Genomic DNA, 17,371 nt, shown 5'->3' on the forward strand with positions numbered 1-17,371 from the left:
AAAAACCCTTAAAATACATGCCTAAGTATTTGAAGTATTTGCATAATTATATTTCCAAAATCATCATCTATGTTAAAGGTTTTTCGGATTGTCCTTCTGCATAGCATCCAAAAAGCCACAAGGAAATAGCTTTGTTTGCATAAATAACAAGGAACTTATGGTTTAGGAGAAATAAATTGGTATTAAAATGTACTTTTTTGCATCCCTCTACCCTTTTCAATTGAGCTAGACATGCATATGAATATTTTCAAGAGGCAAACAAACAGTCTAATTAGATGGTATTCATTTTCTTCAAATCAACAAATGGTTTTACAAGAGGAAGCTTCACCAACAAATTGGCTTAAACCAAATTGGGATGTTGTTGTCAGACTTGAGGCTAATTGTGAAAATAGAATTTAGCGAATATTTCTATATAAGCTAGGAGCGAAAAAGAAAATTGGGTAAGGAATATAGATTTTTTTTGAGATTGATATTTAGGCTAGAATTTTTAATGGACCAGGTGAGATTTTTTATTTGAAACTTGATTTGAAAAATTTATGGACTAGTTTAGCCTAAATTTATGGACCACGTAATTTTAGCAATTGATTATGTGGACTATTTTAATCGATCCAATATTATTTTTGAAAGAAAAATTTTATTTATTATTTCTATATATTACAAATCATATTTTTTTTATTTTATTAAATATGTAGATTATAGATGTTGAGTAAAAGAATCTAATTAATTAAAAAAAATAAAATTAAAAAAATAAAAATAAATATGATATATCATATAGAAGAAGATAAATAGCAAAACCCTTTTTTAAAACCCAGACCCCCATGCTCTAATCAGACCCAACGCCCAAAACTTTTAGAAACCGCCCACCACGCACGACACCACCCCATGCACATGCACTTTTCTCCTTCCCTCATCTATAAATACACATATCCCTCTCATATATTTCAAAAATCGCCCACTGTCACCAGCCATTGCCCCACCTCTTCCTTCGTGCACCTACACAAACCACTAGCCACAAGTTGCGGTTAACCCCTCCGTCGCTGCACCTGGACGGACCGAGAGAAAAGGAGGCAACCCACGGCTTAGTCTCCTGTCCAAAGCAGCAATTGCCGAACGGAAACCACCCCCCGTGTGGAGATTTCCCCCTACACGACGGAAGCCACTAGCCATTGCCCAGCCCCACATGAAACCGACAGCCATCTTGACTCTCTTTCACAAACTGTAGCCACCCAAATGCACGGCACCAAGCCGCCAGCCCCATATCCATCGACCCATAATCCTCCACCGCACTGCCCTGCACCACTAGCCCACACCACTAACCAAGCACTAGCCCCCCGATGTCATGAGACCAGCGGCTGGTAGTACAAAATAATGGATGAGAAGCGGCGTCGGTGGAAGAAACAGAAAAAGCAAGTGAAGAAGAGAAGAAACTAAAGTAATCTGAAGTGTCTTAAGTGTTTTGAAGTGAAGATGCGAAGTCAAACCAAAGTGGAAGCTGAACGAAGCCGTGTGTGTGCGTGAGTGAAGTGTGGTGTGTTAATTAAACACAGTGTTTGGGATATGCCCAAACGGTGCGTTTTGGTCTTATATAGCTGGTCATGTCTTTTTTCCGTTAGTTACAGCCTGTTTACTTTCCATGTGCTGCTTTTCCATTAGTTCTGTTGGTAATGGTTTTACATCCATATGTAAGCCAGAAATTGGAGTAGAACGGAGCAGAATATTTACAAACAAAAAGTAGTTTTTTAGAGTCTTGTAAGGAGGTTGATTCTCCCTCGAAGAGGATCGTATCAATGCAACTTGTGGCTGAAACCTTTCATCAAACAGGTTATCAGCTTTCCCTTCATTCTTGTATTTCCATTGCTTGCTCCCTCCTCCACCATAAGCACCTGTGCACAATAACCAGAACCATTGATTAGAAAGGTAGCTAACATTGGTATCAGTAGTGATCCAATCCTACCATCAACATAAAATACAACCCAAACAGCCTCCCATCCACCCAAACAGCATCTCAGCCAACCCAAACAGCCTCACAGAACAACCAAACAGCCTCACAAAACAACCAAACAGTATCCCATACAACCCAAACAACATCGCAGCCAACCCAAACAGCCTCACAGAACAACCAAAAACAACCTCCCATACAACCCAAAACCATGGCTGAAAATACAAGATCCAAAACTCAACTCATAGAGGCCTTACAAGTTCAAGTAGAACAACACCAACAAGAATTTATTCCAATCAAAGCTGAAATCAGGGAGCTCAAAACTGCTGTTCAAGAAATTAAAGATATGTTACGTACCTTGATGAACCGATAGAACCAACCACCACCTCCTCCACTTTTTAACCATGAAGCCAACTTTGAAGTGGAAAATCATGACCCAAGAAGAATGAATTCCAGTGGGGTCAAGCTGGATTTTCCCCATTTCCAAGGACTCAATCCAGCCGCCTGGCTTTTTAAAGCCAACCACTATTTCGACTTCCACCAAACACCAATGCCTCAACGACTATTGATGGCCTTTTACCATATGGAAGGAGACGCTCTCGTATGGTTTGAAAATGTTGTCGATGGGGGGTTATGTTGTGATTGGGACACTTTTTCCAGAGCATTGTTGTTGCGTCGTTTTGGACCCACGGCCTACGACGATCCAATGGAGGCATTGATGAGGCTAAAATAGACCACTAAGGTTGAGTCTTACATGAGCCAATTTGAAAGGTTGGCCAACTGCTTACGAGCTCTCTCGGATAATCATAAGTTGAGCTGTTTTCTTTGTGGCTTGAAAGATGAAATTTGAATCTCGGTACATATGTTATGCCCTGTGAATTTAAATGCAGCATATGGATTAGCAAAAATGCAAGAAGAATACATTCCAAGCATTAGAAAAATTGCTAAATCAATGGGGGAAAGAACCACAGCCATGGGTGGGGGAAATTATTCCACTAGCTCTTATTCGAGCGACTATTCTAACAAATGGAGAAAACCTATGGGGGGCGCTAAACCAATTTCTTCTGAACAAATGAATGAAAAGCGACGCAAGGGCCTATGTTTTAATTGTGATGAGAAGTGGAATCCACAACATACTTGTAAAACTCCTCGAATTTACCTCTTGGATGTAAATGAGCAAGTATGTGAGGAGTTGTGTGAGGAAGAGGAAGTGCTGCCAATGGAAGGAATGGACGACAAAACAGTGCTGGAAAACAAAACTACACCAACCAGCAGCAAGGAAGAGCTGGAAATTTCCTTGGCTGCCATAGCGGGAACCCCCACGGTGAGTACAATGCGTTTACTTGGGAGTCTTTGTGGTGAACAAGTGGTGATCCTTATAGATTTAGGCAGCTCCCACAATTTTCTAGATTCAGCGTTAATAGCAAAGTTGCAGCTGCCTGTGGATTTTTCAGTGAACTTGAAAGTTAGAGTGGCAAATGGCCAATGTCTTAACAGTGAAGGCATATGCCGGACAGCCCAGTTAAAGGTGCAAGGTAATCTGTTTAAACCCCCCCTTCATTTATTAGAGTTGGCTGGTTGTGACATTGTGCTTGGAGTCCAATGGCTAGAGACCTTGGGTCCCATGACTTGGGATTTTTCAAAACTATTAATGACCTTTATGTGCGAAGGCAAAACCATTGAATTCAGGGGGATGAAGTTGAACTCCTCGGTTGTCGAGGATGGTCCAAAGTTATTGAAAGCAACTTTGGCTAAAGGGAAGGGCATTCTTTTACAGATTATAGGTGAAAGGGAAGTGAAGGAACATTCTGCAGTGCTGGAGGGGCAATTTTCTGAACTGTTAGAAGACTTTAAAACCGTATTTGATGAACCCCAAGGGTTACCCCTACCCTAAAAACTTGACTCACTCAAAAATGAGTAGCACTAAAGCTATCCCAAGTGCAGGAGGATGTCGTGTAATAATTAGGAATAAATTCCTAGATCGTCTCCTCAGGGAAAGTTACTTAAAAATCAAACTCATTGAAAAAGGTGAAACAAAGAGAAAATAAAATGATGGTATGTGCAATGGATGGAAAAGGGTACTAGTCATGGACTAGATTCATGTTTTTAGATTTTGATTGTCGGATTGGAATGTAAAGGATTAATAGATTAAACTCAGAAATTAATAAAACTAAATTAATAATTAAACTAAATTAGGAAGTAATTGATAAAACATGCACTGAAAATTGAAAAGCCCCAAATTCAATGTTCTAGGGTTCATCATTATATTCAAATCACAAATTCTCAAATTAAACCAATGTAATTGTAATCACTACTAAAATGAAAGCTTAACGAAACGATAAAAATAAATAACATGAATTAAATGAATAACAAATAAATTACTCAAATATCTAAATCAAAATTCTCCAAAATAATTCAGAAACTCAAAACTAAAATGAAATAGCAAGTATGGAATTGAAAAGATCAAGCCAATTGAATGGAGATGAAGATTCGAAACGGTGAAGGAGGCTGAGCTGCAGTGGCAATTGGACCCCTCAAGGAGTTCTTCAATCTGCTGCAGTGTGAGTGAATGATCAATTGTATGAATCCTCCTCTCCGAATCTGAATGAAAATCAATGGAAAAAATGAATTCTAAGTGTTTTTCTATCTAAAACCGAATTTTCCCCAGCCAAGAGTCGGCCATAAGATGTAAAAATGTCATTTATATACTCTGACGGCGGAATAAACCCTGATCTGTAAAATACAATATTCGCTCGAGCGGAGTGTTGAGCGAACATCGAGCGTTCGACTCTGCCTGAATTCGCTCGAGCGGCCAGAAGTCGCCGCTCGAGCGATATGTACCATAAACCATATTAATCAACAGTTGATAAAATGAGAGCAGAAATTTATGCTTTTAATAAATTAAAATCATAACTTTGATTTATTCATTTTTCCATATAAAACCAATGATAAAGTAATGAAAGAATTAATATATATTGGTTCCAAAAGCATTAAAAATGCAATAATTTAGCTCAATCACCCGTTCTCATGTCCATCAAATAGTCCTTAAAGAGGGCACTCAACACATCACAAATAGACCCTACCGATACCCTTATTATCAGAAAATAGAAATTGAAAAGATTGTGGCGGAGTTATTGGAATCGGGAGTGATTAGACCCAGATCTAGTCCTTTATGCTCCCCTGTTTTGTTGGTCCATAAAGCCGATGGAAGTTGGAGGCTTTTTGTGGACTATAGAGCACTTAATAAGGAAACGGTGAAGGCAAAATTTCCTATCCCAGTTATTGATGAGTTGCTGGATGAACTTTTTGACTCGGTGATTTTTTCCAAGCTCGATTTAAGATCGGGCTATCATCAAGTGAGGGTGGTGCCAAGTGACATTCCTAAAACAGCCTTCCGTACCCATGATGGACATTACGAATTTTTAGTAATGCCTTTTGGCCTCACCAACGCTCCAGCCACATTTCAAGGGTTAATGAACGATGTTTTCAAACCTTTTTTGCGGAAATTTGTGCTTGTTATTTTTTATGCCATTTTGGTGTATAGTAAGTCCAGGGAGGAACATGCAGGTCACCTAAGAGAAGTTTTAAACATGCTGAAATAGCACTGCTTGTATGCGAAGAAATCTAAGTGTCGGTTTGCGGTTGATGAAGTTGACTATTTGGGCCACATTATTAACAGTAAGGGGGTAATGGCTGATCCTTCTAAGATTACTTCAATGATAGAATGGCCTGAGCCTAAGAATGTGAAGGCCTTACGAGGTTTCCTAGGGCTCACGGGGTACTACCGAAAATTCATCAGGAATTATGGTCTCATCGCAGCTCCTCTCACCTCATTACTCAAGAAAAACTCTTTTTCTTGGAACATGCAGGCCAGTGAGGCATTTACAGCCTTAAAGCAAGCTGTTTCACACCCACCAGTCCTAAAACTTCCTGATTTTAGTAAGCCATTTGTGATTGAGTGTGATGCCAGCGGAAAGGGCATCGGGGCAGTGTTAGTGCAGGCTGGACAGCCTATTTACTACCTCAGCCAGGCACTTAAGGGCTAGGCGCTCTCACTATCCACCTACGACAAGGAGTTATTTGCCTTAGTAACAGCGGTGCAAAAATGGAGGCCATACCTTCTTGGGCAACCATTTATCATTAAAACGGACCAGCAAGCACTTAAATTCCTGCTAGAACAGCGGGTAGGAATTGAGGCACAACAAAGGTGGATTACTAAGTTGATGGGGTACGATTTTATTATTGAATACAAAAAGGGAAAATAAAATAAGGTGGTGGATGCTTTGTCAAGGAAGGAAGGTGAGAGTCAAGAGGCAACTTACTCGGCTATGATATCCGTCCCCACCCCACTTTGGATTGAAGAATTGAAGAGGAGTTACCAAGACTCTACGGAGTTGACTGAATTAATTCAAAAGTTGCATGATAATAAGGAAGTTCCTAAGGGGTTATCCTTGCAACAAGGGTTGTTGGTTAAAAAGGGGAGACTAGTGGTGGCTCCCAATTCAGATTTTAAACAAAAGGTTTTGCAGTACATTCACAACAGTCCCCAAGCGGGTCACTCGGGGTACTTAAAACATATCACAGGGCGAAGCGTGATTTTTATTGGAAGGGCATGAAGCGAGACATCAAACAGCTGGTACGAGAATGTGAGACTTGCCAAGCTGTGAAGTATGAAACGACATACCCTGTTGGGTTGTTACAACCCTTGCCCATTCCTAACCAGCCCTGGACTGACATCTCCCTTGATTTCATCGATGGCTTGCCAAGTTCTAAGGGATTCAGTGTGATATTTGTAGTGGTGGACAGATTTTCAAAGTATGGTCACTTTATAGCCTTGGCCCATCCTTACACAGCCCAAGGGGTAGCTGAGGAGTTTATGAGGAATATTTTCAAGCTGCATGGATTTTCTAAGTCCATAGTATCAGATAGGGATCTCATTTTTCTAAGCTCGTTCTGGCAAGCCTTATTCCAGTCTCAAGGAACTTCTCTAGACTTCAGCTCAGCCTATCATCCCCAAACTGATGGTCAAACCGAGACCCTCAATAAAGGTTTGGAATGTTACTTGCGTTGTTATGCAGGGGCAAAACCTAAGGCATGGTCACTATGGTTACCTATGCCAGAGTGGTGGTATAATACCACCTATCACACAGCCACAAAAATGACCCCATTTGAAGCAGTTTATGGCCATCCTCCCCCAACCCTACTGTCCTATATCTCCGAAACAAGCAAAAATGCCACAGCGGATCAAATGCTGAAAGACAGGGATAGTGTGATACAATTGCTAAAAAGTAATCTCAGTGAAGCTCAAAACCGTATGAAACACTATGCAGATAGGAAAAGAACAGAAAGGCAGTTTGATGTAGGTGATTAGGTATATTTGAAATTACAATCGTACCAACAAAAGTCCCTAGCACTACGACACAATCTCAAATTAGCCCCTAGATTTTATGGGCCTTTTCAAATTGAAGCTAAGGTGGGAACAGTAGCTTACCGATTGAAGCTCCCAGAGTCCTCCAAGATCCATCCAACATTTCACGTGTCTTGTCTCAAAAGGAAGATCGGCTCTCAAGTTCCCATCTTTCCATCCCTACCACCAACAGACCACACGGATGAAGTAAGACCCGAACCAAAAAAAATATTAGAGAGGCGTATGAAGAAGATGGGAGAGAGAGCAGTTACCGAATTGCTTGTCAAATGGGTGGGCTTAACCGTGGAAGATAGCACCTGGGAGGTGTTGTGGCATCTCCAAGGATTTTACCCGCACCTTGTGGGCAAGGTGCTATAAAGGGGGGAGTTTGTCATGAGACCGGCGGCTGGTAGTACAAAATAATGGATGAGAAGAGGCGTCGGTGGATGAAACAGAAAAACGCAAGTGAAGAAGAGAAGAAACTAAAGTAATCTAAAGTGTCTTAAGTGTTCTGAAGTGAAGATGCGAAGTCAGACCTAAGTGGAAGCTGAACGACACCCTGTGTGTGCGTGAGTGAAGTGTCCGTGAGTGAAGTGTGGTGTGTTAATTAAACGCAGCGTTTGGGATATGCCCAAACGGTGCGTTTTGGTCTTATATAGCTGGTCATGTCTTTTTTCCGTTACTTACAGCCTGTTTACTTTCCACGTGCTGCTTTTCCATTAGTTCTGTTGGTAATGGTTTTACATCCATCTGTAAGCCAGAAATTGGAGTAGAACGGAGCAGAATATTTACAAACAAAAAGTAGTTTTTTAGAGTCTTGTAAGGAGGTTGATTCTCCCTTGAAAAGGATCGTATCAATGCAACTTGTGGCTGGAACATTTCATCAAACAGGTTATCAGCTTTCCCTTCATTCTTGTATTTCCATTGCTTGCTCCCTCCTCCACCATAACCATCTGCGCACAATAACCAGAACCATTGATCAGAAAGGTAGCTAACACCCGAAGCCAAGAAAACTACCGTTGCCCAGCCTCTTCCTCCACGCCAACAATTGCCACACATGGCAGGCTCTATTTTTGCTCTTCAAAACACAGCACCTGCTTCCCCCACTGTGGGCCACAAACCACCACCCCCCTGAATGAACAACAGGAAGTGACGCCGGAAGCCTCCCACCAGCCCAGATCAGTCGCAAGAGTACTCTCTCTTGGTAAGCCCGAGTTTCCCTCCGATCCCCTCTCCCCGTCCTAGCATTTTCTTCTTTTAACGGCACCGATTCCTTTTTACTCTCCGTCGCCGTCTACCCCAGCCTCTCCGCTTCCTCGGTGAGCAGCTACCCGACTCTCCCTCTCTTTGCCTCTTGGTTTGTATAATGCCACACACTTTCTTTTCATTTTCTTCGGTGTCCCGGTGTAAACCGTGTCTAGTAAGTTGGGCTTATTTCTTCTAGTGGGCCAGCTTTGATCTCGGATGGGTATTTCTAATTCCGAGTAGTGCCACATTGATCGGGGTATAACCGATCCAGTTTGATTTAATTTTATAAAAAATTTAAGATTGAATTAGTATATACTAGGTTTACATTTTTTAAAATCGATTACGTACCGATTATTCTCCTAAACCGGTACTCCGGTTTTACTGATTTCCAATCCGATTCGGTCCAATTTTTTGATTTCAATGTAATATATTACATATTAATATATATAATATAGTATATTATAATATATATTATAATTATATTATAGACTATAATGATATATTATAATATATAATATAAATATCATTATAGTATATAATACAATGATATATTTTAGTATATTATAATATATAGTGATATAATATTTGTATAACTATTAATATGTACTATATAATAATATTATATACAATATAAAAAATTAAAATATATAGAGTTCTAGTTTTAAAAAAAAAATTGGAATCGGATTGAATTTGATTGGTTTTAAGAAACATAAAACCGGTACCGGACCGAACCAAACTCAGGACCGGATTGATTCCACCGGTTTTTTCTGGTCCGGTTTGCTAGTTTATTGATTTTTTTCACACCCCTACACATCGGGGATGTAGCCCGAGTATCAACAGGTGAAATATTTTTTTTAATTTTTTCTTATTTGTTTTCATTTATTTTTTTGGTATTCTTAAATATTTTTTTAAAAAAATTCACAACATCAATAAAAAAAAACTTTCTTAATCACTTAATAAAAAAATAAAAATACCCACTTAAGATCCCAAGCATTTCTCTTCTACACTCAGCTGTCGTGTTATTGGACTTTGGTCGTAAATCATTCTGGGCTTTAGTAGTTACACTGTTATAATATTTAAGTAGATTGAGCTTAATAATTTATAATTTACTATTTTAGTCGGATAAATTAGTCGGATAATAGTGGCCTATGGCCTTGTCACAGGTGATAATAGTGACTCTAGCCTTGTCACGGGATATAATAGTGACCTCTAGTTCTGCCATGTGATATAATAGCGGCATCTGTTCTGAGTGCAATCGCTTTGGTGTCATAGTGATTTATATTCTACTTGGCTTTGCACACAATGCGCAACCCTATCACGGAGGTTAAATATGGTCTATGTTCTGATATAATGCTTTGATATTATATGATAAGATGATGATGTTGAGTCATGTTATGCTAAATGACACTTTTGAATATGAAAGTTTTGAAATGTTGCTCTGATATCCTAACAACATTTTTGTTTTATTTGTATTTTGAAACTAAATTAGTTTGTTCTACATTCTAAATTCTATAAATGTTCATATTTACATACTAGCATATGTTCTTTGATTACTGAGTTGTTGATAACTAATGCCTTATCTCCACAATAATTTTCAGATAATCTGAATATTTCAATTGAGGATCAAGATTAGGAAATGTGGGTGAGATGATATAAGCATGGTGGATTAAGCATAGAAGGTTTCTATAAGTATTAGTAAATTTTATTAAGTAATTTTGTCGTGTTCTGATGACATGGTATGTTGAGAGGTTGACATTTATATTAAGATTTTGTGGTGTTATTAGTTAATTATTTTAGAATAGTTAGTTTAAAACATTGAGATCTATGTGTAATTGGAAATGTATAATTTATATCTATATGGTGAGATATGATTTAAAGGGATAGGAAGTAATTCTCTGACCTATTTAGGACCAGGGTATTACAGCTAGCATCAAAACTAGGTTTCAGGTTTTGCAGACTATAAAATTTGAGGTTTTAGATCTGATAGGCTTATTTAGTGGGCTTGAGGAAATGACTTGGATAAGATTTGAGGTTTAGATTTTCAAGGTGTACATATGATTGATCGAAATCAATGTGTGAGGTTATGTATACTATAATATTAGAGGTTTTGGATATTTGTTGGCTTTGGGAAATAATTTTCAGACTTGAGGTGTAGAAACTTAGTAAGAGATGATTCTTTTGATATTTAAGGTTTTAGAATCTACAGGCTTTAGGTAATATATAATAGCCCGATAGAAATTCAATGGTGGAATTTTTATTGGCTTTAGGAATCTCATGAAGTCCCATAAGTTTTCATTTTCATGAATCAACTAATCGCATAAGTTTTAATCTGATTACATAGTTAGTGCTATCACTCACTATGGTGTCAGAAATGCAGTTTTTATTATTTAAAGTAGTTAGAAGTGTCAAAATATATTATGATTTGTGCCATTAGACTCAATTGATTATTTAGGATTTTATGGCGCAATAATCTATTTAAATATTTTCGGACGAAACGCTTGTTCGAAACTGTAAATTTATTTTTCGGGGCACTTTGGGACTGAATTTTGATAAAAGATTTTCACTGTAGGTTCATATAAATATTTAGGATTTTTCAGTATTAAGTTTATCATACATTTTTTTGGAGTGAATAGTCACCTCAATAAGCGCACCCAGTATAATGTTTTCAAAATCACAGTGTTGAATGTCGAAATTAAGTTAGAGAAGTTTTATTTGGACACTTGGTATGATCTTAGCCACACATGATGAATGGTATTAGACACTTGGCACCATGAGGAACGTTTGATGGATTTGAAAGAATCAAGGTGTGAGATCATGCCATCAAAGCAAAAAAATCATATTCCATCCGACCAATCAAATTGTGCGAAACCATAGAGGGTTTATATCCTAGTAAAACCCTATATGGCTGGAATTTGACTAAGAACCCAAAAGCACGGTTGAAACCAAAATCCTAAACGGTTTTATCTAACTTCTAAAGTTGATCTCAAAATGCTAACTCAATCGGTTTTTAGCATTGTGTTTAATCTCTTGATTAAATTAATTCTACGTGCTATTAATCCTTCAAATTTATGTTAGAACATCATCATCCAACTTTTTTAACCTTAGATATTTCATTAGACTAAGAGAAATTAGATTTGAGCTTGATAGCAAGCCAAACCTCTTAAAACCTCAAATTTAGGCCCATTTAGTTTAGGCTAATTAAGGCTCACGAAATTGGTCACCTTAACATTGCTTCTTGGCTTAATTTCGCACCCTCACTTGCCTCAATGTATGTCATGGTCCAATAATCTATATAAATATGCAGTTAATCATGCATATCCAATCAATCTTAGCTAAGCTTAACAATATAGAGGTCTTAGAAATATACCAGGAATGGTATTTGCTCTATATGTTCTTGGGACATCAGTGTCTATTTCTTCAGGAGTGACTGCATACACTCGAGCTGGCATTGGAGGCCGTGGCTTTGGTTTGAAATCTCGATTGGAAACAGTGCCTTTCCTCTAAGTTCTCTCAGGACAATTTTTGATCACATGGTCGGGCCACATCTGAAACAAAGTCCTAAGATGAGTTTACACTTGCCTCCATGGTTCTTTCCTCACATCTCACTTATTGGATATATGGTCGGCAATGAGCTTTCAGTCTCAATGCCTTCCCCTTTGTCTAGTCTAGTAAACAGCTTTTACCTTTCTGAACTCTCTTCACTAGCATACGGTGAAGTCCTCTTTCTTTCTGCAATGACCAAGGAGGTCAAACACTTCTGCTTGGAAGAAGGATTGTCCCAAGCTGAAGGGACAACAACAGAATCAACCCACCACAGCCAATGTCGTGGACAGAGATGATGATTCAGATTTTTCCTTGATAAGCTCATCATCCATTTGTCATTCCGATGAATGGATTATGGATTCCGGATGTACCTATCACATGTGTCCCGATCGGGACTGGTTTACTGACTTCACAAAGATTGAAGGTGGAACAGTACTTATGGGTAATGACAGTGCCTGTAAGACTCAGGGAATAGGTAGCATTCGGCTAAAGCTGCACGATGGTAGTGTCAAGACTCTGACAGAAGTTCGGTACATTCCGGACTTGCGGAAGAATCTCATCTCACTGGGAGCTCTGGATTCAAAGGGATTCAGAATCACCATTGAAGACGGAACTCTCAAAGTACTAATGGGAGTTCAGGTGGCTATGAAGGGTTTGAGGCGAGGAAACTTGTACTTCTTACAAGGAAGTACTGTTGCTGGAAGAGCTTCCACAGGCTGTGAGAAGCTAGATGAGACTGATGATGACACCTCCAGTCTGTGGCATATGCGTATGGGACACGCAGGAGAAAAAGCTTTGCAAACACTGGTGAAGCAAGGCTTACTCAAAGGTGTCAAGACTGGTAAACTGTCTTTCTGTGAGCACTGTGTATTGGGGAAGCAAAGGCGGATCAAGTTTGGAACCGCAGTACACAATACACAGGGAATACTTGACTATGTGCACTCCGATGTTTGGGGACCTACCCAAAGTGCATCTTTGGGAGGTAAACACTGGTTTGTGACTTTTGTGGATGATTATTCTCGTCGTGTGTGGGTGTATACGATGTAGAATAAGGATGAAGTGCTGAAAATCTTCCTTGATTGGAAGAAAATGGTTGAGACTCAGACCGGCAGAAAGATCAAGCGGCTCAGATCTGATAATGGAGGAGAATACACTTCAGATCCCTTCATGGAAGTATGCCGGAGAGAGGGAATTGTCAGACACTTCACAGTACAAGGTACACCGCAGCAGAATGGTGTGGCAGAACGAATGAATCGTACTTTACTAGAGAAAGTACGATGTATGTTGCTGGATGCTGGATTCAGTAAACAATTTTGGACTGAAGCTGTGACATATGCATGCCACCTCATCAACCGACTACCCGCATCTGCCAATGACGGGAAGACACCCACTGAAATGTGGAGAGGTACACATGCTACTGATTATAACTCTTTACACGTTTTTGGATGTCCTGCTTACTATCACGCTAAAGAGAGTAAGCTTGATCCTAGAGCCAAGAAAGCAAAATTCTTGGGCTTTAGTACTGGTGTAAAAGGGTATAGACTCTGGTGCATAGAGTCTAAAAAGGTGATCATCAGTAGAGATGTTACCTTCAACGAATCTGAGATGCTTAAGTCACATAAGCATAGAGATTCCAGTGAATGCAGCCATGATAGCGAAACACCTGGTGATTCACAAAAGGTGGAGTTTTCCACTCGAAAGGATTCAGGAGAAACAAATGGAGAGCACGGACAAGATGAGGTTGATAGTCCAGTCACAGTACCTCCAATACAACCTGAATCAATAGCAACCAACATACCGAGAAGAAAGAAACGTGTACCGTCACGTTATACAGACTATGTGACATATGCATTACCAGCTGAAGGGGGTGAGATCCCAACCACTTACAGAGAAGCCATACAGTCCAGTGAACAAGTTGAATGGACAAAGGCAATGAATGAAGAGATGCAGTCTCTTCACCAGAACCAGACTTGGGAGCTTGTGCCGCTTCCAAAAGGAAAGAAGACAATTGGCTGTAAGTGGATCTTCAATCAGAAAGATGATCAAGCTGCTAAGAATGGAGTGCGATACAAAGCTAGGTTGGTAGCCAAGGGCTACGCTCAGACAGAGGGAATTGACTACAGTGAAGTATTCTCTCCTGTTGTGAAGCATTCATCCATTCGGATATTGCTAGCTTTGGTAGCACAATATGATCTTGAGTTAGCACAGCTTGATGTAAAGACAGCTTTCTTGCATGGTGATCTGGAAGAGGAGATTTATCTGTCTCAACCAGAAGGATTCAAAGAAGCTGGCAAAGAAAACTGGGTATGCAATCTGAAGAAGTCTCTTTATGGCTTGAAGCAGTCACCTCGGCAATGGTATAAGCGGTTTGACCGCTTTATGATGGATCTGAAATACACTCGTTGCCAATACGATCATTGTGTATATTTCAGAAAACTTGCATATGGATCTTTCATTTATTTGCTTTTATATGTAGATGATATGTTAATTGCATGTAAAAGCAAGGGGGAGATAGATCGCTTAAAAACTCAGTTAAGTCGTGAGTTTGACATGAAAGATCTGGGAGAAGCTCGAAGAATACTGGGGATGGAGATCAGCAGAGATAGGGTGAAAGGTACAGTTCACCTTACTCAGAAGCAGTATCTGAAGAGAATACTGCAACGTTTCAACATCTACTCAAAGACGAAGCCGGTGAGTACTCCAATGGCCCCATATTTCAAGCTCAGTGCATTGCAGTCTCCTAAAACTGATGAAGAGCGGGACTACATGAGAAATGTCCCATATGCAAGTGTTGTAGGAAGCTTGATGTATGCCATGGTGTGTACACGACCTGATATCTCCCAGGCCGTTAGCTTAATTAGCCGCTATATGCATAATCCTGGAAAGACTCATTGGCATGCGGCTAAGTGGATTCTACGGTACATTTTAGGAACCGTAGATATTGGTTTGAAGTTCGAGAAGGGTGGAGATAGTCTAGTAACTGGGTATGTTGACTCAGACTATGCAGGTGATCTTGATAAACGCCGATCGACAACTGGATATGTGTTCACTATGGCTGGAGGACCAGTTAGTTGGCGATCAACTTTGCAGTCAACAATTGCACTATCATCAACTGAGGCTGAATACATGGCTGTAACAGAAGCCGTGAAAGAAGCCATTTGGTTACAAGGATTGGTAACAGACTTGGGCTTTAAGCAGCAAGAGGTTACCGTTTACTGTGACAGTCAGAGTGCAATTCATCTGGCCAAAAATCAAGTATATCACTCTCGAACAAAGCATATAGATGTCCGTTTCCACTTCGTACGTGAGATATTGGAAGAAGGGGACATTCTACTTCAGAAGATTGGCACTGAAGATAATCCAGCAGATATGTTGACAAAGGTCGTCACCGGGATCAAGTTCCAACACTGTTTGGACTTGATTAATATCTCATACTGCTGAGCACCTACGGGTGCATTGGCGCCTTAGGGCGCATTTGGTAGCGGAGATCTCTCATGGCAAGCGAACATTTCGATAAAGGGATGAAATCATTGGAAGGATACAACATGCAGTATCCTAATGTGGCACACTTGGGTGGAGGGGGTGATTGTTGAGGGACCACCCCATGTGTGCCATCCACCCACCCCATGTGTGCCATCCACTATGTGTGCCCATGTGTTGGTGGTGTCCAATTCACATGATTGTGTTTCTCCATGTGCTTGCATGTGAAATGGACATTGAGCATCTCCACCTTGTGTCCAACGAATGTAATCTGGAGGGAGATGGGTTCAACCTCTCCTATAAATAGGAGAGGTCATATGAAGGGAAGATCATCCCATTGAGAGAGAGAAGTGTGAGAAGTGTGTGTATGTGCCATTTGAGATAGAGTTGTTTTGAATATAGTGTTTCCGCTCAGTGGACGTAGGTAAATTGCCGAACCACTTAAATATTGTCTCTATCTATTTGGTGTTTATTTTCAGGGCAGCTTAAGGCACAACAGCTATAAACTGTAAGGGCGAGCGCAAGACCCCCACACCGGGAAGAGCAGCGTTGCACCTGGCGAGTGGTGTGATGACAAATAGATTGCACTCGGCCAAGATTGAAGAGAGCGTTTGTCGGGGAAGGAACTGCATCAAGAACATTCCTAACCTATTCGTCGTTGCCCTCGAAACCACATCTCCAATTCCACACCGCAGTTGTACCTGAGCATCTATAACAATATGACAAAGTGATGAACATGCTAGGAATATTTAAGCATGCATGCAGTGGTAATAAATTTTGAGAAATTAACTTACTTGGGAAGACCGGGCTGGCAGTACCAGTGGCATTGATAGAGCAAAACATAGTCCCCTGTATGCGGATCCGATCCAGCAGACGATCTACGGTCCCCAATTGTGCTACTGCTATTGGGGCTGCTACTGCAACGACTACCATGAGCAAAACAAAGACAGCTGATTTCGAGGCCATGTTTCGTACGTTGATTACTAACAGAGTATCAGTACTTCAGTTACAGTGTCTTGCTCTTATAATATCACAACTGACTTGCAGGAACTCTGCCCATGCGTGCAACCATTTTATAGGAAATGAGTGTCCAACTTGCAACCGATTTTTCTGTCTTGAATCATAAATACCTTGCTGCATATGCACGCATGCGTGTAGAATTAAACTACAATTTGGAGGATCCGTTCTGCTCCTTGCCCCATAATTTTGGTAAACCCAAAATTCACCGGTAACTCATTTAATTCTTTCCAAAAGTTCGTAGATGGGCCCATTGCTCTAAACTAGAGAGCGCGAATTCAAAATTCGTTACTTCAAAATGTTGTAGATAGGTCCATATATACATATAATGCTTGAGCAAATCCAGGTTTTTGTCAATTTTTCTTTGATCTCATGCTACAATTACAGCTAGTTGCATCCGGCGCCTGCGGGCATTCGGGGTGGAATATGCAGAGAGCGACAGACCGCTTGATGCCAATATCATGACTTGTGCATTGGATGTTGATCAACGAAAGCTTTCTATAGCCCTTTCATCCGAAGTCCCTCCACTCTTTACAACACCTGTAACTCCCCCATACCCGGAGGGTCAAGGAATTAGTTTCTGTCTCTTAAAACCACAACTCAACAATACGAATATATATTCTAAATGACAAGAAAACAACTTCATAAAATGTAAAACTCATTTATTCCAAACCTATACGTTTCTTCGTAACTGAGCCCGAATATGTAAAACAAAATAAGAAGATCGAAAAACTCCA

At 40.1% G+C, this 17,371-nt stretch overlaps 1 protein-coding gene across 1 annotated transcript; it reads right to left on the reverse strand.

The window, feature by feature from the left end:
- Positions 1–16,102: 16,102 nt before the first annotated feature.
- Positions 16,103–16,682, reverse strand: LOC122301752 (phylloplanin-like). Its single transcript, XM_043113135.1, has 2 exons — positions 16,412–16,682; positions 16,103–16,326 (listed from the first exon to the last, which is right to left on the reverse strand). The coding sequence occupies exons 1-2, from the start codon at positions 16,581–16,583 to the stop codon at positions 16,103–16,105; spliced, it is 396 nt and encodes a 131-aa protein (XP_042969069.1). The 5' UTR covers positions 16,584–16,682.
- Between the last annotated feature and the right edge of the window lie 689 nt (positions 16,683–17,371).

Source organism: Carya illinoinensis, chromosome 2 (genome assembly GCF_018687715.1).
Source record: "Carya illinoinensis cultivar Pawnee chromosome 2, C.illinoinensisPawnee_v1, whole genome shotgun sequence".
Classification (NCBI taxonomy): Eukaryota; Viridiplantae; Streptophyta; class Magnoliopsida; order Fagales; family Juglandaceae; genus Carya; species Carya illinoinensis.

What these genes read in the sequence shown, in the direction of transcription:
- LOC122301752 (XM_043113135.1), bottom strand. Translation starts at nt 16,583, where the DNA reads ATGGCCTCGAAATCAGCTGTCTTTGTTTTGCTCATGGTAGTCGTTGCA. An exon ending in TGCCAGCCCGGTCTTCCCAA is followed by an intron (nt 16,327 to 16,411) that starts GTAAGTTAATTT and finishes ATATTGTTATAG; the next exon opens with ATGCTCAGGTACAACTGCGG.